The sequence below is a fragment of the Capricornis sumatraensis genome, chromosome 1, assembly GCF_032405125.1.
Source record: "Capricornis sumatraensis isolate serow.1 chromosome 1, serow.2, whole genome shotgun sequence".
Lineage (NCBI taxonomy): Eukaryota > Metazoa > Chordata > Mammalia > Artiodactyla > Bovidae > Capricornis > Capricornis sumatraensis.
In genome coordinates this window covers 236,460,310-236,484,458 of record NC_091069.1, presented here as the reverse complement: position 1 = coordinate 236,484,458, position 24,149 = coordinate 236,460,310, and the positions used below count along the sequence as shown (strand labels likewise).

At 36.1% G+C, this 24,149-nt stretch overlaps 2 protein-coding genes across 3 annotated transcripts in view; both read right to left on the bottom strand.

Moving 5' to 3' along the window:
• The window catches only part of PIK3CB (phosphatidylinositol-4,5-bisphosphate 3-kinase catalytic subunit beta), a 100,836-nt gene that overhangs the window by 19,546 nt on the left and 57,141 nt on the right, over positions 1–24,149 (bottom strand). For both annotated transcript variants that reach the window (XM_068969740.1, XM_068969748.1), the window contains 6 exons: positions 20,613–20,734; positions 17,577–17,720; positions 15,935–16,034; positions 6,313–6,491; positions 5,382–5,491; positions 4,576–4,654 (listed from right to left, as the gene is read on the bottom strand). In XM_068969740.1, coding sequence (XP_068825841.1) covers positions 4,576–4,654; positions 5,382–5,491; positions 6,313–6,491; positions 15,935–16,034; positions 17,577–17,720; positions 20,613–20,734 — 734 coding nt within the window. The remainder of the gene's footprint in view (positions 1–4,575; positions 4,655–5,381; positions 5,492–6,312; positions 6,492–15,934; positions 16,035–17,576; positions 17,721–20,612; positions 20,735–24,149) is intronic.
• Positions 7,290–8,152, bottom strand: LOC138089997 (glycine cleavage system H protein, mitochondrial). Its single transcript, XM_068985574.1, has one exon. It carries the CDS (start codon positions 8,150–8,152, stop codon positions 7,631–7,633), a length of 522 nt encoding a protein of 173 aa, XP_068841675.1. The 3' UTR covers positions 7,290–7,630.

Sequence of the window (24,149 nt, the reverse complement as noted above, 5' to 3'; positions counted from 1 at the left end):
TGTAAGACCTGAAACCACAGAACTCCTACAAGGGAATAGAGGCAGACAATTCCCAATTTCAAAACTTACTACAAATTAATCAAGACTATGCATAGAAATAAGATATATAGGTCAATGAAATAGAATTTAGACTCTAGGAAAATTCCCTCACATTTATAGTCAATTCATGTTTCACATAAGCGCCAAGAAAATTCAATGAAGAAAGAACAATCTTTTCAACAATGGTGCTGCGACAACTGGATACCAACACACTAAAAAAACGAAACTGGACTCCTACCATGTACCATACAAAAATATTAACTAAAAGTGGATAAATGACCTCCTAGATAAGGGCTAAACTAAAATTTTCAGAAGAAAGCATAGGTGTAAATCTTCCTGACAGTGGACTAGATAATGGTTTTCCAGACCTGACACCAAAACCACAAGAAGCTAAAGGAAAAAACAGATAAACTGAACTTCATCAAAGTAAGTATTTTATGCATCTAAGGACAGTATCATGAAAGTGAACAAACCCACAGAATGGGAGAAAATATTTGCCCATAATGTATTCACTAGGAGTCTAGTATCCAAAATATAAAAGGAACTCATAACTCAATAGATAAATATAATAACCCAATTCTAAAATGAGCAAAAAACTTGAATAGGTATTTCTCCAAATAAGATATATAAATGACTAACAAGCACATGAAAATCTGGCGGACATTATTAGTCATTCAGTTCAGTTCAGTCGCTCAGTGGTGTCCGACTCTTTGCGACCCCATGAAGCTCAGCACGCCAGGACTCCCTGTCCATCACCAACTCCCGGAGTTCACTCAGACTCACGTGGAAAATGCAAATTAAAATCACAATTAGAAGATTAACAAAATTGCAAGCTAGAAACTGACAAATATCTATTATATTGGGAGGTTTTAACATAACTCTGAAGTGACAAGTAAAACTTTAATGAGAAGAGAGATCTGGACATAATCAACAAATTTGATATAACAAACCAGTTTATGACTTTATAGTTATTAACTACAGCATCTGAAATATTTTCAATCAATGAACATCACAATCCATCTGACAGAAAAACTGGGCATATGGTAATGCATAAAAAATCTTAATAAACATGATATTGATCTTACACAGACCACAAAATCTGACAGTAGTCAGGTACAATAAAATTAAGACATCTTAGACTCACCACCAACAAAAAGTTCAATGTAATTTGGGAGTCAAAATAATTTAAACTAGTTCAGGACCTGAATAAATAAAAATGGAAATAATAAAACATTTAAAAGTAAATTCTATATAGTGTGATGTATTATAAAAAAGGACAAACAAGTACATTTTAAAACTTAAGGGAAAAAAATTTATGGGAAGCAGTTAAGGCAGTTAGAAGAAATATATGTATGGTTTTAAAAACCGGAAATTAATGTCTCTGTAGCACAAATGGTAAAGAATTTGCTTGTGATGCAGGAGACCAGGGTTCGATCCCTGGGTCGGGGACATCCTCTGGAGAAGGGAATGGCAATCCACTCCAGTATTCTTGCCTGGAGAATTCCATGGACAGAGAAGTCTGGCGGGATGCAGTCCATGACGTCACAAAGAGTCGGACATGACTGAGCAACTATCACACATACACATGCAATGTTCTGTTTCAAAAAATCAGAAACAGAATTAACACAAGTAAAACGAAGGAAACTATAAAGATGAAATCAATGATAAAAAGAGAAAAATTAGAAGACGTTCTTTTAAAATACTTAAAGAATTTAAGATGCAATCCTCTAAGACTAATCTAGAGAAGAGTAATATGGAAAAAATACTGCATACAAAATAATTTTACAAATGTAAAAGGAGGAAAAAATTAAACATAGCAGAAGTTGACAAGATAATATAAATAGTATGGTAATAAATTAAAAAACAATGAAGAAATAGACAATTTTTAGCCTCAAAAGGGACTCAAGAAGAGTAGTCAAAAAAACCTAAATCCCAAAAAAGTCAATACTAGGACTAAACTTTTGCAGAAATAGAAAAGAAGTCAAGTTTAAAATTCAGAAAAAAAAAAAAAAATACAGCATCTATAAGATAACTGTACAGCAAAGGGATTTTTTAAAAAATAATACAAAAAGCATAAACCTTAAAGGAATCTAAGTAATTCACAGCAGAGAGAAAACACACTAATTATAAACACTGAAAAATTATTCAACCAAAGAAATGCCAATTAAAACTCTATGAGATACCATACTATATCCACTAGATTTGCAAAAAACTAACAAGTCTGATTGGCAAGGAGATATTTCTGGGGAGAAACATAACACTGGTATAAACATTCTGGAAGCCACTTAGGCAACAGTGGTAAGGGTGAAAGTATACAAGCTTTATGACCCAGCAATTCCACTTCTGGCTATATAAACTAAAGAACTCTTCCAAATGTAAGTAAAGAGAAGTGTACAAACAAATAAACACAAACAGCTGCTAATAGGGGAATGGATAAATTTGTGTATTTACTCAAAACATTAATACAGAAGTAAAAATAACAAATTAGAAACTTCACATATTAATCTTGATAAACCTCAAAACATGTAATTAAAGTAAACTGCAAAAAATTACATGTGATATGATAGTTATTTATTAGAAGTTCAAAACATTCAATAGATATATAATATATAGTTTAAGCACAAACATACATGTATTACAGTTTAGAATAATGGTAAATCCTGAGTTGTGAGAAAGGAGAAGATCATAAGAATGCATCAATTTGATCTGCACATTTCTCTTTTAAAAAAGTAAATATGAAAACATGTTAACATCTGTCATTAAACTATTAAATATCTACACAAATCTGGGTTTAACAGCACAAAAATATTATCAATTATCATCTATATTTCATGTTTAAAATATTTCACAGTTTAGAAAAACAAAGAAGTAAAAGATGAAGTTGGAAAAAATTTTTTTAACTGTATGGTTCTATATTATATCATGAAATATGTTTAATGTTTTTCTCTCCTTAAAAGGAATATACTGTAGAAATCTAGAGAACCAGGTGTACCAAGAGCAGAGGGGATTGTATCATCTTTAATCCTACCACCCATAAGTAATGTCTATTATACCATTTTAGTTTCTGTAAACATTTTAAAATGTGTGTCATTTTTCAGGAAGCTTTTCAAATGGTTGAAATCATTCTATTAAAATATTTTTTGCATCTTACTTGTTTGCACCTCCAAACTGATCGAAATTCTCTATAAACAATACTTTTAAATACCTGAGATGTTTCGTCATATGTGAAAGCACATCATTTTTTAAACCATTATACTATTGAACAAACGTTGAAAAGGGTGGCCCAGTTTTTTTTAACTGTAAATAAAGCAAGAATGAGTACCTTTGTATATAAATCTCTTTTTACCTTTTTAATTTTAAATTAAATTATGGAAATATTGGATATAGAGTATAAATAAATGATACAGAGCTTTATATTAATTTATAATGGTATACGACAATATTTGTGTTTCTGTTACTGCAACAGTGCTCCAGACTGCATTTCATTTAACAAAATTTTTGGTAAGAAATCAACGGTATCTAATTGTTCTTTTAATTTGAACTGCTGCTGCTGCTGCTAAGTCACTTCAGTCGTGTCCAACTCTGTGTGACCCTATATATGGCAGCCCACCAGGCTCCCCCGTCCCTGGGATTCTCCAGGCAAGAACACTGGAGTGGGTTGCCATTTCCTTCTCCAATGCATGAGAGTGAAAAGTCAAAGTGAAGTCGCTCAGTCATGTCTGACTCCTAGCGACCCCATGGACTGCAGCCTACCAGGCTCCTCTGTCCATGGGATTTTCCAGGCAAGAGTCCTGGAGTGGGGTGCCATTGCCTTTTCTGATTTGAACTTCTACCTTAGAACAAATGGTATTTGCATAATTATTAGCTTATTTATTTTATAACCTGAATGGCCTTTTCACATCTCCCTATATATTTATTTCTATGAACTTTTTAATATTTAGAATTTTTATCCCTTTGTCCTGTTCATTATGAATCAAATAATGGGGTGAGTCTTGAATTTGCTTTGCTGACATTTGAACCTTATATTTTTATATAAATATATCAACAGTGTTTCCAATTAAGATTTATAATAATTAATCTTTAAAAATCCATTATGTTTCCTTTTTCTTTGTCACCATAAACCTGTTCTGCTCACTGTCTACTCCTCACAATGGTGGCAAGCAAAAAACCCTGAAAGTCCTAAAGACTTCACTTTCAGGAAGGTTAAAAGAATCCGGGTTACAAGGCTGAAAAAAAAGAGGCACAGGCCCTTCTCTGGCTTATCACTCTTGCAACCACCAGTGCATCTTTCCTGAGACCACCTCCAAAACCGCAGATTGGGATGTGACTCTTGCTGTCATAAGTGTAGTTTTACACTTGATGAGATTTCAGTAAGATAATGTATTGAGAGATTGTTGTAAATATAAAGTATTATATGGATATGATTATGAACAACAACCAATAACAATATCAGGAAGAAATCAACAAGAAGTTTTTAAAACTCTTTCGTGGAAGGAATACAACATGAGATAAAAAGAAATTCACTAGAAATCTTACCGAAGGTCCAGACCAGCTTCTTTCCAGAGTAAATCCATCAAGCGCAGCATTTGGAGTGTCAACATATCCTGCCGTAAATCTAAGCGAGAAAAGCCCTTATATAAGTGCTTCCTACTTTATGCTTAATAACATTAATTTAAGATTAACTAATTCAGCCAGAATTAACTGGCTGGAAAATAAACACTGAATTTTTTCCCAGAATTTTAAATTTCTTTTAAAATAGTTGTAAGCACATACACTTAGGTTCACTTAATTCCATTTAACAGACCCAACACAGAGATGATATAATCTTCATGGACAGGGAGAACCTGAAGCTCAATGAATTTCACGTGATTTGCCTGCAATCACAAAACTAATGAATGGTAGCAATCATGACTACCTTCTCCTTGGTGTGATTACTTCAGAGGCATTTCTTTTATAAAATATGGGTAAAATGTTTAATTAAAATATAAAACTATGGCAGCAGTATCAAAATTGTTATCACTGAAACAATGTTATGAATGTATTGAAAATATTCTCTTATACTTTATAAGCTTTTAACCAAAGGAATACACAGCATTGTATTTTGTAGGAAAAAGGGAAAGTTTATTAGAACAATGCATGTAAGTGAGCTATACAAATCACTTTCCCAAAGGAGAAAAAACGGGGGTTTATGATAGGTCAAATTCAACTTAATGACCATTAATAGCTACCTATTGGCTGCCATCTGTTTGTTCTACATTTTCACATCATCTTTCAGAGAAAGCAAACAGATGACAAACGAAAAATACTAAGAAATTTGGCACTGTAAATAATTCAATACATACCATCACCATTTTTAAAAATCACTCCAACTGAATCCTCACCAAACACCTTGTTGTTGTATACAAGCCACAAAGGCTTCATTTTGGAATCCATGTATTTACACTTCTCAACACTGAAAGGAAGAAAGGGAAAAATTAGCCCACTTCAGTTAAAACATATGGCAAGATTGTAACGTTGCTATGAAATACTAGGCCTGGGAAAACCCCTCACCTGTTCCATTCAGGTCTTCCATTCAGGAAGTCAAAACTATAACACTTCTTCTTGGCAGAAAAGCAACTGTGACCCTAGCCTTGGTAGGCATGCAGTGATTACAAAGAAGCTGAACTGAAAATCCAGATTTGTCCTTCTCACCCTTCTCACCGCTATATTTAAAATTCCTCCTTTTCCTTCCTTATTCTTCTTTAACTTTTGTTATCATACATGGACAATAACAATAAGAATATAACACTGGATTGTGAGTTTATTCGTGATTTCCTAAGAGGGATCAACTTTGAATCCTGATATACTGAACATAATAATTACTTTCCCATTGTTACTTTTACAGGAAAAGTAAAATTACGAAATCATTTTCTAAGTTCATTGAAAAATTTCATTTTGATGGAACGTTTAACTAGTAAATAATCTATGATGGCTGCCAACATTTTGCTTACTAAGACTTTCAACTAAGAAACCAGTAATACAGAAAACAAATTTAATTACATACAATTGAACGGAAATTAACTTCCACTAACCCCACTGGTAAATTTAGCTAGAAGGCAAACATCCTACTAACATGAAGAGTAACTTTTGAGAACTTTAAGACTTTCCTTCTTTAATTTTATTCCAATTACCAAGAGCTGTCTTCACTGCTCCCCTAAGGCAGTCACTCTGAAATCCCTCTTACAATATTATTTAAAGGGAAGTTCACCAAGCACAGTATAGAAGGTCACTTACTAGAGTTCTGAGAGGATAACACATGGATTCAGAGGTGACTGCAGGTCAGAGAGGGCTTCACGGTAAGCATTCTGTTTTAGACAAGTATGCATTGCTTCTTTCCCTTTGGCTCTATTTAGCTTCACTGCATTCAGTTTGATTAAACTATTTAAAGTTTTTAGTTTATTGAGTGCTTCAACCTGAAAAATAAGTTTCCACACCACCAAAATTCATTTTTGGTAAAAACAGTATCACATGGTACTATTAATCAATAACCTTTCCCTATTAACTCTCCTCACCACAACATACAGGCAGGATAATCAGCTAAAGTAAAAATAGTACTCGCTTTATGACAAATATATTACATACAAGGAAATAAATTAATTGTGAACACTTGTTACTTAAAGTATCATTTTTCAAATGTTCACAAATCCTTTTCTTAAATAAAATCTTATAAACTAGAGAAAAGTAAAGAGACCTAGATTGCAGGTAAGAAGATAAGTATGAAACTTTACTCAGAACTCTGTAACTAGTTGAGTTCAAATAGAATTTGAAACACAATAAATCTGAACCACACTAACTGGGCAACTCTATAGTACGAAAGGGAAATCTGCATTTTCAAGTAACCCAGGATTGACATTACTATCTTTGTTTAACATTTTGTTTAACACTCCTGTTTTACATTTTCTCAGTATATTCTCTTTCCACTAAGGGTGTATCGTAAATGGCTGTTCAATAAAATAAATATGAATACAGACAACAATAGCTATTGTTCAAGGCTAAATTACTTGTTTGTTTTTTTTTTTTTTAAGTTGAACATTTTATTATTAAATTGTTTATTCTCCTGCAAGGCTGTTACTTCACTGTATAAAAATAGCACCAGCAAACACAGTATACTGCAAAATTAAGATAGTAATATTCTTCATTGGACACTATACAACTAACAAACTTTTCTCCACTGGCAGTTATTTCTAGTGGGAAGATAATTTTGACCCAAATCCAAGGATAGCTGTAAGCAAGTTACAGTGTCATATAAGGTTTAAGATAACCATGTTATCCTTGAATTACATAATTTTTGTACTTAGTTTTACCAGAGATAATTTCAGGAATTCTGAATATTATAACTGGAGCCTAGCCTAAAAATCACAGGATGCTGTGGAAAAGATGCACAGTGTTTATCTGAAGTCATTAGAAAGTTAAATGGCATTTTCTTCAGGAAACATTGTTACAAGTAGTTTCTTTTGCTAAAAGTTGCTTTTTAAATATCTATCCACCACTAATTTAAGACAACTATGCTAGATTAAGTTGTTTCAAAGTAGTTTATTTAGGGGTTCCATTTTCACTCCTCAATAGATTTTATGTATTTCTCATATGCTTCTTCACTCATTAGTTCATCTAGTTCTGAAGGGTTACTGAATGTCATCTTGATCAGCCAACCATCTTCATAACAAGACTTGTTGACAAGTCCTGGATTTTCTGCTAGAGCTTTATTAATTTCAGTTACTTCTCCTGATAGAGGAGAATAGAGTTCACTAGCAGCTTTCACACTTTCCAAAGCACCAAACTCCTCTTGTTTGTTCAACTTTGTCCCAACTTCAGGCAGACTACAATAAACAACATCTCCCAAAGCTTCCTGTGCAAAATTGCTGATTCCCACTGTTCCAACACCATTTTCTGTTGTTACCCATTCGTGTTTTTCTGTGAATTTCCGCACCGACAGCAGAGCAGGGCCGGTGCGCAGCGCCCGGACGGCACCCGCTCGCAGTCCCCAGGGCCGCAGCGAGCAGGGCGCGCTGGGTGCCGAGATGGCGCGGAGGCTGCCGACCGCGGCCCGCACGCTCCGCACCGCGCGCAGCGCCATGTTCGCACCAAATTACTTGTTTTTATAATGAGTTAAACTCTAGTTATCAAAACTTGAAAGTGAAAGTTGCTCAGACGAGTCCAACTCTGTTTGCGACACGATGGACTATACAGTCCTGGAATTCTCCAGGCCAGAATACTGGAGTGGGTAGCCTTTTCCTTCTCCAGGGAATCTTCACAACCCAGGGACTGAACCCAGGTCTCCCGCATTGCAGGCTGATTCTTTACCAGCTTAGCCACAAGGGAAGCCCAACAATACTGGAGTAAGTAGCCTATCCAGTGGATCTTCCTGACCCAGGAATTGAACTGGGTCAAATCTCTTGCATTGCAGGTGAATTCTTTGACAGCTGAGGTACCAGAGAAGCCTCTATCAAAACTTACGCAAATAAAAAAAAACTTACGCAAGTAGTACAAGGGGAATCAACAAGGGCCAACTGAATCAAAATCATGTGTTTAAAAGTCAATCTTATTTTTACTAACTTAAGGACTATCCAGGTCATATTAGCCAAATTCTTTAAGACCTAGCCTTGGCCAGCCATAAAACATAGAAAGGAATATTTCATTTTATTATTATGTCATTAAAACTGGAAATAACTGATAAATGTTAAATACATACATCAATATGTAAATTGCATATAACAAGCATATAGAATATATATGCAACAAACATGAACTCTATGGTCTGCATTTCCATGAACAGATTTATTTTACACCATGTTTTCATTTCTGAATTTTGCTTCTATACAAAGAAACCTCTAAGACTCTATAGGGATGTGAATTCAGCATGCAGTTTCTACAGAAAGGCTGAGGGCCTGCTCACAGGAAACTGCAAAAGGTTCTATGTAGTTGGAAGATAAAATCAAGATTGCTGAAGCTTGCCAAGTCAGCCATCTGTCAAAACCACATACAGCCCATTTCTCAACAATTTCAGGAGCTGTACAAACACTTGTGGGAAGGGAACTAGCTGAAAAGTGGACTATGCAAATAAGAACTTTTTGTAGTATTTCAAATATGAATTTCTTCCAAATCTGTACAGTTGCAAATGTTCAGGGCCTATCCATAATTATGTTGATATCCATTTCCTGGAACAGTGTTCTGAATACCCACATGGCCATTAACCAAATACCTTTAAGAGTTTCAACACCTTGTCATACAGTAAGTTTACAGTGATAAGAATTGCCATGTAAAGGGTACAATCTTACCCTGACTGTCCATTAGTCAAGAAAGAGTAAGAATAATGTGATCTGACATATGCCATATTTTTGGTGTTATAAAAGGAAAACTGGGGTTCTCAGAGAAACAAGAAAATGCCCAGTGTAGTTTGATCATATGAATAGTCCAAAGAAGTAGGGACTTTATCAAGGTGCGGGGGATCGTGGTGTCTTAAAATTCAATTATTATTCATGCAATGAAAATTACTGCAGGGATTTTGACAAGGGAATTATTGTTGTTTAGTCGCTAAGTCATATTCAACACTTTAGTAACTCCATGGAGTGTAGCATGCCAGACTACTCTGTCCACAGGATATCCCAGGCAACAATATTGGAATGGGTTGCCATTTCCTTCTCCAGGGGATCTTCTGCACCCAGGGATTGAACCAATATCTCCTGTACTGACACGTGTATTCTAAACCCCTGAGCCAGCAGAGAAACCCTGAACAGAAGGTTAGGAGTTGGGAAACAAATGGCGTTCAAGTGAGAGAATTTAGAAAAGGTAAAAAGGGAGAGGAGTCTTTACCACAAAGAAAACACAATGTAGTATCAAAAAACACAGTCTGGGAGAGCATATTTAATACTACATAAAATGTCAGTTACGTGAGTTTAATATACTACTTTCAGTTTACATCAGCTAGATGAAACTTGGATTGCAAGGAGATCCAACCTGTCCATCCTAAAGGAAATCAGTCTTGAGTGTTTACTGGAAGGACTGATGTTGAAGATGAAACTCCAATACTTTGGCCACCTGATGAGAAGAGCTGACTCATTTGAAAAGACCCTGATGCTGGGAAAGATTGAGGGCAGGAGGAGAAGGGGACGACAGAGGATGAAATGGTTGGATGGCATCACCAACTCAATGGACATGAGTTTGAGTAAACTCTGGGAGCTGGTTAGGCCCAGCATACTGTGGTTCATGGGGTCGCAAAGAGTCGGACACGACTGAGCGACTGAAGTGAACTGAGATGAAACTACCCTGCTAATACTTACAGCTTACATACTGTAATAATTACAATCACATACAGCTTATGGTCTAAATTTATCAGCATTAATAAACACCTAAGTAGTAAACCTTCAGGACTCATTTTTCTAACACGTACTCATATATGTAGAAAAACTGAGTTGATAAAACTCCCGATACTTTCATCAACATCAAATGACACCTGCAAACTCTACAGTATCAACCAGACTGAAACTGACTTTACCCTGGCTTCCCCAGAGAGTCTGTGGCCTTTTGCCACAGTAACTCCACACTGGGAGAAAGGAAATAATCAGGCTTTTCAGGGATTTTTGGACATCGTCTCTAAAATGACACTAACGCAAAGTGACTCAAAAGGTCACTGACAATCACCAAACCAAGGAGGGGCTTATGGAGGTCAAGTTAACAAGAGAGTTTTAGCATAGATCTTCCTTGCAATGGGCACAGTTGGTTCCAAATACATCTTGTGGTTATTTCTGTAGTTCAGGAATGTATAACTGAAACAGATAATACTCAGAAGGTGGCAGAATTCCCGTGTTGGTTCCCTGATTTCTGGAGTGAGGGCTACTATGGTCAGAAAGGCTGGGTGGAAGTTATTACAACTGTTTCCACCTAGTGTTAGTCGCTCAGTCCTGCCCGACTCTTTGTGAATCCATGGACTGCAGTCCACCAGGCTCCTCTGTCCATGACATTTTCCAGGCAAGGGTACTGGAGTGGCTTGCCATTTCCTTCTCCAAGGGATCTTCCCTACCCAGAGATCGAACCCGGGTCTCCTGCACTGCAGGCAGATTCTTTACCAACTGAGCTACAAGGGAAGCCCGTTTCTACCTAAGAAAATAGTAAATACATTCCTGGAATAACTGTACAGATTAGTGTTATCATCAAGGACTTGAAAGATGCAAGGTGGTGATTCCCATCACATCCTCATTCATCCCGCCTACTTGGCTTATGCAAAAGATAGATGACTCTTAGAGAATTACAGGGAATTGTTATAGCCTTAACCAGGTGGTATATATCAGAGGCAGTTTCACTGCGTAAATAAAGTAATTTATCTCCTGGTATCTGGTATGCAACTACTGATTAGACAAATGCTTTATTTTCCATACGTGTCAATAAGGACCACCATAAGCAATCTGCTTAAGTTAGCAATGCCAGCAATACACTTCCATTGTCCTAACTCAGGAGTATATTAATTCTCCAGCTCTATGTCATAGTTCATTTGAAGGAATCCTGATTGACTTTCCCTTTAATAAGATACCATGCTGTTCCATTACAGTGATAACATTATGCTGACTGAACCCAGTGAGTAACACACAGCAACTTCTCCGGACTTAAATTTGTATTTCAGAAAGTGGGAAATAAATCCAGCAAAAAATCTGAGGCCTTCAAACTCAGTGAATTTCTAGAGCTCAAGGAGTGTGGAACATGTCAAGATATCCCTTCTAAGGTAAAAAATAATTTGGTGCTCAGAACCCTCTTTACAAGCAAAATAAGGCACAACCCAGTGAGCCTTTTTGGATTTTGGAAACAACATATTTCTCTTGTACCTTGGCCTATGTACTGGTTTTGAATGAAGTCCAGAACAAGAGAAGGCTCTGCAGCAGGCCCAAACTGCCACACACGTTGTGGCCGCATGATCCAACAGACCTAATGGAGCTTGAACTGCCTTTGGCAGGCTCCTAGAGCTGAATCATAGCACAAGTCCTTAGGATTTGGCAGAGAAACAAAAAATCTACCATCCCCTGCTGATAGCTACTCTCTTTTTGAGAAATAGCTGTTCGAGTTTGCTTCTAGGTTTTAGTAGAGAGTGAATGTAATCATGCAACCTGAGCTGCCTGTCAAAAACCAGATTTTATCTAACCCAGCACACATAAAGATGGGCGAGCACAGCGGCACTTCATGATCAAGTGAAAGTGGTTATATGTAAGACTGTGCCCAATCTGGCCCTGAAGGCTCAAGTTACATGAAGGAACAGCCCACATATCCATGATTTTCCACTCCTGTTACACTATCTTCTTTCTCCTAACCTACACCATGGCCTCATGTGGAGTTCTTTATGATGAGTAGATACAGAAAGAGAAGACTTAATCATGGTTTACAGATGACTGGATTATAATACATAGGCAGCATATAGCATACAACTGTGGTACGACAGCCACTTTCAAGAATATATCTAAAGGACAGCAGTGAAGGGAAATACTCCCAGTGTGCAGGACTTTGAAAAGTGTACCTGGATGTTCATTTTACTTTGAAGGTGAAATGGCCATGTGTGTAATTATATACCAATTCAGGAGCTGTGACCAAATTTCCAAATTTGCTGGCATATTGAGTTGCAGCACTTTCACAGCATCATCTTTTATGATTTCAAATAGCTCAGCTGGAATTCCATCACATGCATTAGCTCTGTTCATAGTGATGCTTCCTACCTATTCTATGGAATATAAAATCCTTGATGGCAGCGACATAGCTAACGTGGCTTCACATCACCAATACCTAACAGAAATCCTGGCATATAGCAGGTTCTGAATAAGTATATATTAAGTCATTTTTTAAAAACCTTCTAGTGGTAGGTTAGATAACATTCAATTCAGGAAAAATTACTGCTAAAGAACAGGAGCATGTCACTGCTATTTGCTAATGAAGAATTTCAGCAGGAAGAAGCTAATACAGGGTTGCTTTCCTTGATGGCAGAAATGCTCTCATTTCATCCTTTAGGGCACCAAAAAAGCCACCAACAATCAAGCCTGGGCCATGGTTATGCATCTCATTTGGAAGAAAGCACTTGAAAAACCATTGCTATTTGCAATGACTTAGCTGTATGAGTCAAGACTATCTCCAAAACAAAAATACAAAAATAACTGGATACTGAGACAACTGTCAACAATAACCCTTGATGGAATTCTGTGTTGAGTAAAACAGCATCTGTTTATTGGCTTATGTTTTACTTTAGCTTCAAAGATACATTTATAATGAAACAATGAAATTGTTGTCTATTTTATTTTGATTTAAAAAAGAGAAGTGTTGCTAAAAAGTGTGAAAACTCCCAGTATAATAATAATAAAAAAGACTTAGTTTTATAGTTGGACAGAACTAAGTCTGATTATTCTTTTACTTAAAAACTGAGCTTTTAGCCAATTTACTTAATCTCTTAGAACCTTGTTTTTTACCTTGTCAAATCCAGGTAGTATCAGTAACTACTGTGGCACATTATTAGGAGAGTAAAACAGCATACTTAAAACACTTATTATGGTTCCTGGCATACAGTAAGCATTTAATATCTGATCTATAAAAATGACTAATACCTCATTATCTGCAATGATTAGAAAATGAAGACCTAGGAAGAAAATGACGGAATATGAGAGAGATATTTCATATCTGAAGTATCACAGTTTCAGGCATGTATACAGAGTTTGTAAAAGCAGCTTGAGTATATTGAATTCTAGAAGTTATAACACCTACGAACTCAGGTGTCAAAATATCTCAATATAAAACAAATGACAAATGACAGAGCATATGAATCATATATACTATTCTTATAAGAAAGAGTATCTCAGAGGTATGAAAAAAACAGGGTCTAAAGATTTCACAACAGTTGTTACCATCAAACCCATTGTTGCTGCTGCTACTGCTGCTGCGTCACTTCAGTCGTGTCCAACGCTGTCACCCTATAGACGGCAGGCCACCAGGCTCCCCCGTCCCTGGGATTCTCCAGGCAAGAATACTGGAGTGGGTTGCCATTTCCTTCTCCATTGCAGGAAAATGAAAAGTGAAAGTGAAGCCGCTTAGTCATTGTTGCTGCTGCTGCTGCGTCGCTTCAGTCGTGTCCGACTCCGTGCGACCCCAAAGACAGCAGCCCACCAGGCTCCCCCGGCCCTGGGATTCTCCAGGCAAGAACACTGGAGTGGGTTACCATTTCCTTCTCCAATGCATGAGAGTGAAAAGTCAAAGTGAGGTCGCTCAGTCATTGTTCAGTCAGTTCAGTTCAGTTCAGTCCAGTCGCTCAGTCGTGTCCGACTCTTTGCAACCCCATGAATCACAGCACGCCAGGCCTCCCTGTCCATCACCAACTCCCGGAGTTCACTCAGACTCACATCCATCGAGCCCGTGATGCCATCCAGCCATCTCATCCTCGGTCGTCCCCTTCTCCTCCTGCCCGCAATCCCTCCCAGCATCAGAATCTTTTCCAATGAGTCAACTCCTCGCATGAGGTGGCCAAAGTACTGGAGTTTCAGCTTTAGCATCATTCCTTCCAAAGAAACCCCAGGGCTGATCTCCTTCAGAATGGACTGGTTGGATCTCCTTGCAGTCCAAGGGACTCTCAAGAGTCTTCTCCAACACCACAGTTCAAAAGCATCAATTCTTCGGTGCTCAGCCTTCTTCACAGTCCAACTCTCACATCCACACATGACCACAGGAAAAATCATAGCCTTGACTAGACGGACCTTAGTCGGCAAAGTAATATCTCTGCTTTTGAATATGCTATCTAGGTTGGTCATAACTTTTCTTTCAAGGAGTAAGCGTCTTTCAATTTCATGGCTGCAGTCACCATCTGCAGTGATTTTGGAGCCCCCAAAATAAAGTCTGACACTGTTTCCTCATCTATTTCCCATGAAGTGATGGGACCAGATGCCATGATTTTCATTTTCTGAATGTTGAGCTTTAGGCCAACTTTTCCACTCTCCGCTTTCACTTTCATCAAGAGGCTTTTTAGTTCCTCTTCACTTTCTGCATAAGGGTGGTGTCATCTGCATATCTGAGGTTATTGATATTTCTCCCAGCACTCTTGATTCCAGCTTGTGTTTCTTCCAGTCCAGCGTTTCTCGTGATGTACTCTGCATGTAAGTTAAATAAGCAGGGTGACAATATACAGCCTTGACATACTCCTTTTCCTGTTTGAAACCAGTCTGTTGTTCCATGTCCAGTTAGTTATAACTGCTGCTTCCTAACCTGCATACAGATTTCTCAAGAGGCAGGTCAGGTGCTCTGATATTCCCATCTCTTTCAGAATTTTCCACAGTTTATTGTGATCCACACAGTCAAAGTCTTTGGCATAGTCAATAAAGCAGAAATAGATGTTTTTCTGGAACTCTCTTGCTTTTTCCATGATCCAGCGGATGTTGGCAATTTGATCTCTGGTTCCTCTGCCTTTTCTAAAACCAGCTTGAACATCAGAAGTTCACGGTTCATGTATTGTTGAAGCCTGGCTTGGAGAATTTTGAGCATTACTTTACTAGCGTGTGAGATGAGTGCAATTGTACGGCAGTTTGAGCATTCTTTGGCATTGCCTTTCTTTGGGATTGGAATGAAAACTGACCTTTTCCAGTCCATGTCTAAATAGGTATTTGGTACTAAAATTTAAGTCATGGTACTAATACTATGAGGAATCCTAATTTTTCAAATAGCATTCAATAACATTCTGCTAAATTTGCCGAAACTTCATTTCTAAGCTTACATTTTTTTATTAAAAAATGTATTAACTGAATTTAGTTATGGAAATCTCTTATGAAACAATGTGTTGGGAGAAATAGCACAATTTATCAAATATCATGTGGCAAAGTGAACATGAAGATTAAAGCAAGCAAGCTGATACCTGCTTAGAAAGAGCTTTCATGTGACCTACGCTTCCCCGGCAGTATGCTTCAAGGATAACACCAAATTGTACTGAAACAGCAGGAATGTGTACTTCAGATCTGCAAAAAGGTAACAGTAAAGAAGATTTATCAAACACTTCAGATCCCCAGATGAAAATACTTTTTTATGAAATTAACTAATGATGCTTATCAAAGAAAGGAAGATCATATCATGTATACAGTCACTGGTTGGATGCTAAACTTTTAATTCTTTAAAAACTGTAGTTCTAAAAGAAATGTGATATTAACATTAGTTAATGGTTTATTCCATGAAATCTGAAGTTTTTACATTTTGTTTTTTGCAGTGAAATGATATTACCAATTTACAGACAATTAAGATGAAATAGATCTGATTCATATCACACAACTAACAAATCCCTCAATTGACTTCTATTTGATTTATTTCTCATTTAAAGAATGGTAAACACACTTGAAAAAGGAAGGAATATCTTATTCTGTTATTCCTTTGAGGATTTAAAAATAAGATTGAACTAGATGAGAAAGAAAATAAGTTAAAAAGTTAATAATAAAGAAATCAAGATTCAGAACTACAACCCCTAAAATTACATCAAAATATTATACAGCTTATTTTCTTTAAGAAGCTAAGCCAAAGAGGAGAAAAGTTATCTTTCTCTGTTACTGATTAGCTTCAAAAATATGAAGTCCAGGTGGAAAAAAAGTCACAAATGTCTGAGTAGAGTCAGAAACAAAGAATTGACAATTTTCCTAGGAAACAAAAGATCTTTAGTTCTCTTTCTCAATTTTACTCCCATATAAACTTGGTTTACTAAGACGGATATATTTCTGAAAATGACCTTGTCAATAAAGAAGCTAAAAATAAAGTTGCTGTTATAGGAAAACCTAAAGTCTTTTGTGTGTGTATACATAATTTTATTTATTTATTTTTTGGCTGCCTTGGGTCTCTGTTGCTGGGTGGGCTCTTCTCCAGTTGTGGTGACTTGGCTTCTCATTGCAGTGGCTTCTTTTGTTTCAGAGCCTGAGCGCTAGGGCGCATGCCCTTCAGTAGCTGCTATTCCCAGGCTCTACAGTGCAGGCTCAATAACTGTAGTGCACGGGTTTAGATGCTCCATGGTGTGTCGGATCTTCTTCTATCAGGGACTGAACCTGTGTCTCTTTCGTTGGCAGGTGGATTCTTTACCTCTGAGCCACCAGGGAATCCCTAAAATCTTTACTTACACAATAGTAGCAATGATGATACAACTATCTACGATCTTTTGGAGGCATAAGTAAGTCTATTTCTTAATCCAAATATGTTAACACAATAAGTATACTTTACTGGAAAACAGCAATACTTATAACCTATAACCATCAGTAGTAGTAATAAAAATTACTATGATGAAAAGTTATTAATTACAGTTAAAAATTAAGGAGGCATAGAGGGACATTTATCTGAGTTACACTGCCAAATCATGAAAATTGAGAATCTGGGTATTGAGAAATAGGAGAAGACACCAGGAAAGCATAAATGTTATGGATGACTCAAACAAAGCAGCTGGACTGTTCTGCTAAATGTCCTATATTATGTTGATTAATACTCACAAAAGCATATCATGGACTCAATTTGAAATATAAAAGACTTACCTGAGGTGCCAAAATAAAAACTGCCCTATCCTCCGATTAGCAAGTGCTCTTTCTAGTAGGAATCTAGACAAGGCACAATCAAGAAAAGGCTCATATTTTAAAACTTGCACCAACTGTAAAAGATATTGAGAGAGTTCTTCATCACTGAAAGAAACAAAACACAGAGTAAGTCACTTAATAATCAGAGCTGGAAAAAGACCGCTTCTTACTTACCAAACTTCAAATACTAACTTTGAAACAATGGTTCTTGTGGGTCAAGCTTGTTGCATGCCTATATTCAGCTTCATGACTACAATAACACAAAATAAGCTGAGGATTTCTGGTGGGCAAAAAAGTGTATGAAAAGGAGCAAAGAACAGCTAATATGGGGCACTTTCAGTAAGTTAATGAGGTTGATACAACTGATGACTGTATTTACAATGACCCCAGAGTTGTAATAAAAATAGTTTTCTGATCATGCTGAAGTTTACATATTCATTCAACCAGTTTTTTTAAATACAAATTCCATCAGTACTTCAGCAACTTAGTTTTCCTTTCCTATCAAAAGGTTAAAATTTTTGCTCCCTGATAATGAATGAACAATTAAAATCTTCAAATACTTTGAAGAATAAAGAGTGCATTTATAAGCTGGAAAGACTCAAAGAATTAACAAAACACTATAATTAAGAGAGCTAAATTAATTAAGATTGTGGCTCTCTATTTTGTATCTATCTCCAAACCATTCACATGTAAACAGTCTCATTAGAGGCAATTCCTGTAGTCAGGTTAAGATTCGTTATCTTAAGTCCTCTACTTGGTGACTAATCTTGGACAATAAACAGTTAAGAAAGTAGTCTAAATCAGATGTGGAACCTAAATCTAGGACATTATTCATCAAAAAAAAAAAAAAAAAAAACTCATACGCAGAAAATTTAACAGAGGAAGATGCATTAGAATTCCCTATATGGAACATGAGATCACAGCAATCTCTGCCTACGGGTCAATATATTTGAAAAAAAACAATTGGCTCATTCCAAGGAGGTGGCCAGGTAGCCCCTCCCCATCAGGTATCCAATGCAAACTTAGGGAAGCTGAGGAACAATGGAGAGCCTCATTTTTAAAAACTATCTATGTAACAATTTTAAGCTTACTGTAAAATCCATGCCCATTATAAAATCTATAAATAGTGTAAATGATAGAAGTATAGAAGAGGCTTCCTCTTTCCTAATACTTAAAAAGATGTCTCATAGGCATACCTGAAAAAATATTTTGTATAATTTGCTTTGAATATCACACAATTTAAAACATGATGATTTATTTAAAAAAGAAAAAAAAAATCACTGTATCCTTAATTTGCTGAGAAGTTTTGCTTTTTAAATAATCATACAGAGACTTCCCTGGTGGCCCAATGGTTAAGATTCTAGACTGCCAATGCAGGGGGTGCAAGTCTGACCCCTGGTCTGAGAACTAAGACCCCACATGCTGTGCGTCACAGCCAAAAGAAAAAAAAAAAAAAAATACAGTATAACCCCTCCTTTTGAGGCTAGAAGGAAAATGGAAAAAAAATTTAAATGCTCATTGTCTGAGATTGTCTCTATAACAATATTTTATCAAATAAATCCCACAGATTCTCACACATGTATTACCCTAAAGGGACTATACAAACATGTTCTCTGCATTGTTAATAATGGGAAATTTTGAAAAAATCTAAAATGTTCTTCAATAGAGAAATGGAGAAATATAATAAATCTCTATGACAGAATATTACACACTAGTGGAAGGAATAAACTACATTTATACGTAACAAGAGAAGACTGTCCTCAAAAACATAATGTTTGATAAAGGAAAAAAAATATGTAAAACAATATATATATGACAAGACACATTTATGTAATTTTTAAATGTACAATATTATTTCATACCTATACTGTATAGATATATAAAACTGATAAAAACAGAAAAATGATGTATAGTAGAATACACACCAAATTTGTGTTAACAGTTGTCTCTGGGAAGTGAAAGTAATCAGGACTGAATAAGCAAACTATGAAGACTAACTGTAATGTTAATTGCTTAAAAAATACAAACTTAAAAGTAAAAACTTTAAAAATACAAATTAAGAAATTAACATTTCTTAGTTCTGGGTAGTGGATGGAAAAGAGTTAATAGAATAGCAAGCCAGATTGCTATCCTTTGAAAAAGTAAGCATAGAAGGTTAGCCCTTAGCTGACATCTGGGAATGTAGACGGGGAAGGCTTCTCACCACCCTAACAGATAAGACTGGGTCACTGCTTAAACTGTTTTTGCAAACAGTACAGCTTATGCCCAACACCCATTTTCATTCTGGGAGTCTAGGATTTGGGAATATGCTAAACAGAAGTACTTAAGTGACTAGGTCTTAATAAAAATCAAACTAACGAACAAACAAACTACAAGTCTCTAACAAGCTTTCTGGTAGACAGTATTCAGGCATGCTGTCACAAATTGTTGCTGGGGGAATTAAGTGTAGTCAGTGCGACTTCTTTTGGAAAGAACTCTTTGAAGCATCTCTCTGGTTTCCTCTGGATTCTGCCCCATGAATTTTTCCTTTGCCAATTCTGCTCTGTATTCTTTTGCTATAATAAATCTTAGCCAAGAGTCATGGAACTGGAGAGTGATCTTGGGGACAACCAGAAGCAGTTTTTGATTGTTTTTTTGTTATAGAGAGGGGACTGCCCTGATGGTTCAGGGGTTAAGATACCGTGTTTCCACTGCAGGGGTGTAGGTTTAATCCTTGGTCAGGGATCTAAGATACAGCCATGTGGTGTGGTCAAGAAGAAAAACATCTGTATCGTGTGTGTGTGTGTGTGTGTGTGTCTGTGTGTGTGTGTGTGTGTGTGTGTTTTGGATAGGAGAGACTTGAGAGTATGAGAGAATAACAGGGACGAAGGGAACAAATGCTTTGAACTGAATCATTCCTAGCCTTTTCCTTTCTTACAGAACATCCAAGCAGATCTCAACTTTTCTTCTCACCCACAAGTTATTCCTTGACCCCAAAAAGCCTCCTGCAGGAGATACCTCATCTGTTGCAGGCAGCCCACAGCATATTCTCGCACATACTGATCTGGATAGTTGAAATCTAGAAGCTCAAGGGCCTCCCGGGGGGGCAGTTTAGGCCAAATCTGAAGCAGTGCTTGAAGCTGTTTAAAAATTGAAAGGAAAAAAGATTAGTTTTCTCTCCTATAACTTTTGAACCACTTATGTTTTTTCTCGGTACACAGGAACAGAGATGGGTCAAAAGAAAGGAAAAGTATACGTATAATTACTAAGGCCTCAAAAATCCATTATTGCTAATATAGGTTAATAAAGATGGTCTCTGCTGACATATTCTATAGGTAAGCAGGCAAAAAAGCAATTATGTACTTAGCTGGAAGTAGAATGATACACTGAATATATGAACTCTACAATCATTAACCATTAAAAAAATTTTTTAAAGGAAATAAAGGCAGGGACAAGAGGAGAGAAGAAGGTGAGAGGAAGGGGAGGAGAGAGAAATGACTAAGAAATACTTAAAGGCCTTTGAGGGAGGCTAAAGAGGGAGGGATATATGTATACTTATAGCTGATTCACCTTGTTGTACAACAGAAATCAACACAACACTGTAAAGCAAGTATCCTCCAATTAAAAAGAAAATTTTTAAAAAAGAAATACTTAAAGGTAAAATTCAAAGTACAAATATAAGCTGAAAAAGTACATTAATAAATAAACATAAAACTATCTTGAGAGTTTAAGAGAGTTTATATCTATCACTTTATAAAACTTTATTGACTAGAATACATTTAAATCCTTTAAATCATAGTAAGTTACCCACAGGAAATAAAGAGTACCTAGTTTATTAAATACAGCCAGTTTCCCATTTACAGATGCCACTTAGAAACTTATGAGACATAGGATAAAAAAGCATCCCATGGGGGAATGACCTGGGATTACCAGTGAAGGCTGGGTTCAGATGGACATGGAAACCTAAGTTCCAGAAAACCCAAATTTCTAGAAAGGATTTCATCTGCCTCCCATGAGAATGAGTGAGACTCATCAGAGTTGATTTCCTTTTATGAAGGGTTGATATTGGAAAGAGTCCCTTCCTCTTCATGATTTTGATATCTTTATAGCTTACATTCTTATTTCTGAAGGGAAGTGTGAGGAAAAGTGGTTATGAAGGAGAGTGAAACACTTTTTTGATAATTATGAGTTGTGGCTGTCCAAAGCGCAACCCTATCTGACAGAGTCTTATTCCTTAATTTCTGATTTATGTCGCTGGGTTTTTTTGGGTATTACTTAAACAGCACTGACATCAAGACCAAGGAAGAAGCACAAAATGTATGCAAGACCAGAGTTACAAGAATATGGCAAATAGATGGCAATGGCTGAAGGCTTCTCTCAATTGCATGTTCAACCTCAAAGTCATGTTGCAGGAGGTGGCCTGTGAAACCCGCTGCCTGCCTTGTCATTTGTCATTTCAGCATTTGTGAGAAACTTGGGCTTTGACAATTTCATAAAAATAACTTAAATTTGTTGTTTTAATTATGAAAATTATAAAACTTCTCATTAGTTTCTCAAGTGTCCAAAAAAAGCCAACATCTAAATGAGTAACTAGTTTCATAAATTTAAGTTCTCTAATGATAATTTATTAAAAAAATTAACTTTAAATTGCTTTACATTAGCAGAAAAAATAACCCTCTTGAGTCATTTTTAGAGATTGATTACATTACTATTATTAGTATACATTTACATAAATTACTAACTTGGATATGAAATGTGATACTTTGCAATTTACATAATAGATTATATCAAAGTTATTCAACAAATACAGTGAAATGTTACTTTTTACATTTTAACTTTTACCTTAAATCTTGATTCAATTATTCTTAAACTACTAAAGGAAAAGATTGCCTCTTATACTTGTTCTTTTAATGTATACAGTACTTGCATGCATACAGGACACAGGCAGACATACATACACTTACCTATGGTATCAAAATCCCACGGGGATAGGGCTGTTAGGGGAAAATTACGTAAAAATGCTCCTCAGGAGTGTAATAATGAAAAAAGATAGAGGAATACTGGTTTAAAGATATGAAACACCTACCTAATCCCAGGTTTTACCACACAATTCCTCCAAAACTCTAATGGACCAGTAGTCCTTATATAGATAAGGAAGACTGTTCCCTAAGGAACTGAAACAATAGTTTAAAAAACACTCCTTGCATTCCCAGTTAACACATGGAATACACTGCTCCACAAAAACAATACTGGGATAGATAATGTTATATAATACCAGAGGTTCAACTATGTTATGGGTTAAAAATAGCCCCACTACTGAGAAGTAATTCTTTCAGTATGTTATTTATAATTTTTAAATTGAAATATAAACATTAAATTACAAACACTCATCACTTCAGTTTGATGAAAACTATGGAAGCAAATAGGGAAGGCAAATCTGACTTAGTCAAATAAATAGTGAAATAAGTTTCACTATTTTAACTATTTTTCACTATAAATAGTGAAATTAACATGTAATTAATTGCTCATCTCCTACAGAGAGGACTGAATTAATTTCACTATCTATATGGCTATTGAAATCCCTTCTGCAGTAAGCTAAAAGAATACTTTCCTGTGGATTAATGGGAGGCTAATCTTTTTTATAGGATTTTCACCCATGGCTTATACCTTCAGAATCACAGTACAAATTTGCACCAGGTTCTGACTCGCCACTTCTCTTAGGCAGTCAATTTTTAAAAAATTTTTATTTATTCATTTATTTATTTTTGACTGCACTGGGTATTAGTTCCTGCACAAGTGCTTTCTCTAGTTTCAGCTAGCAGGGGCTACTCTCTAGTTGTAGGGCATGGACTCTAGGGCACGTGAGTTTCAGTACTTAATGGCTCACAGGCTCTAGAGAGCACAGGCTCAGTAGCTGTAATGGGCTCAGCTGACCCATGGCATGTAGAATCTTCCTGGCCCAGGGATCAAACCCATGTCCCCTACATCATCAGGTGGATTCTTAACCACCTGACCACTAGGGAAGTCTAGTAGTCAATTTATTGAAAATATGGTTTATATTCTCTTTTGCCAGTTCAGTGTAACTGGCAATGGTACAGGACTGGGGAGAAGCCAAAACACACAATTTTTTATTCTGTTGCTCTTCCTTTCTAGACTACTAAAAGGGTGGCTTAGGATCATGAAATTCATGTCTTCCTGTACTTGCTTATACATGTATAGGTTTTTCTATTAGAGTATTAAGTTATACTACTGACTTTTTCTACACAATGGAGGAAATTAACTTGTATCTGAAAACAGTAGATTTCAGATTCACTCATGGAAATGAGACAAGTATACTAAACTCCTCAGTATAAAAATCTGTGTCCCGGGGTTTCAAATAAAAAAATACTAAGCTTGAACTCTCTTACTCTATTTTCTGACAGATAAAATACAAAATCTCTTTTTCAGATATCTTAAAGAGTATAGTAAGAATTTTTTTTCTATTCTAATTCTATAAAAAATAATAAAATGGTGCATTTCTTAGATAGGCACTTAGAAACGAATGCTATTCATGAG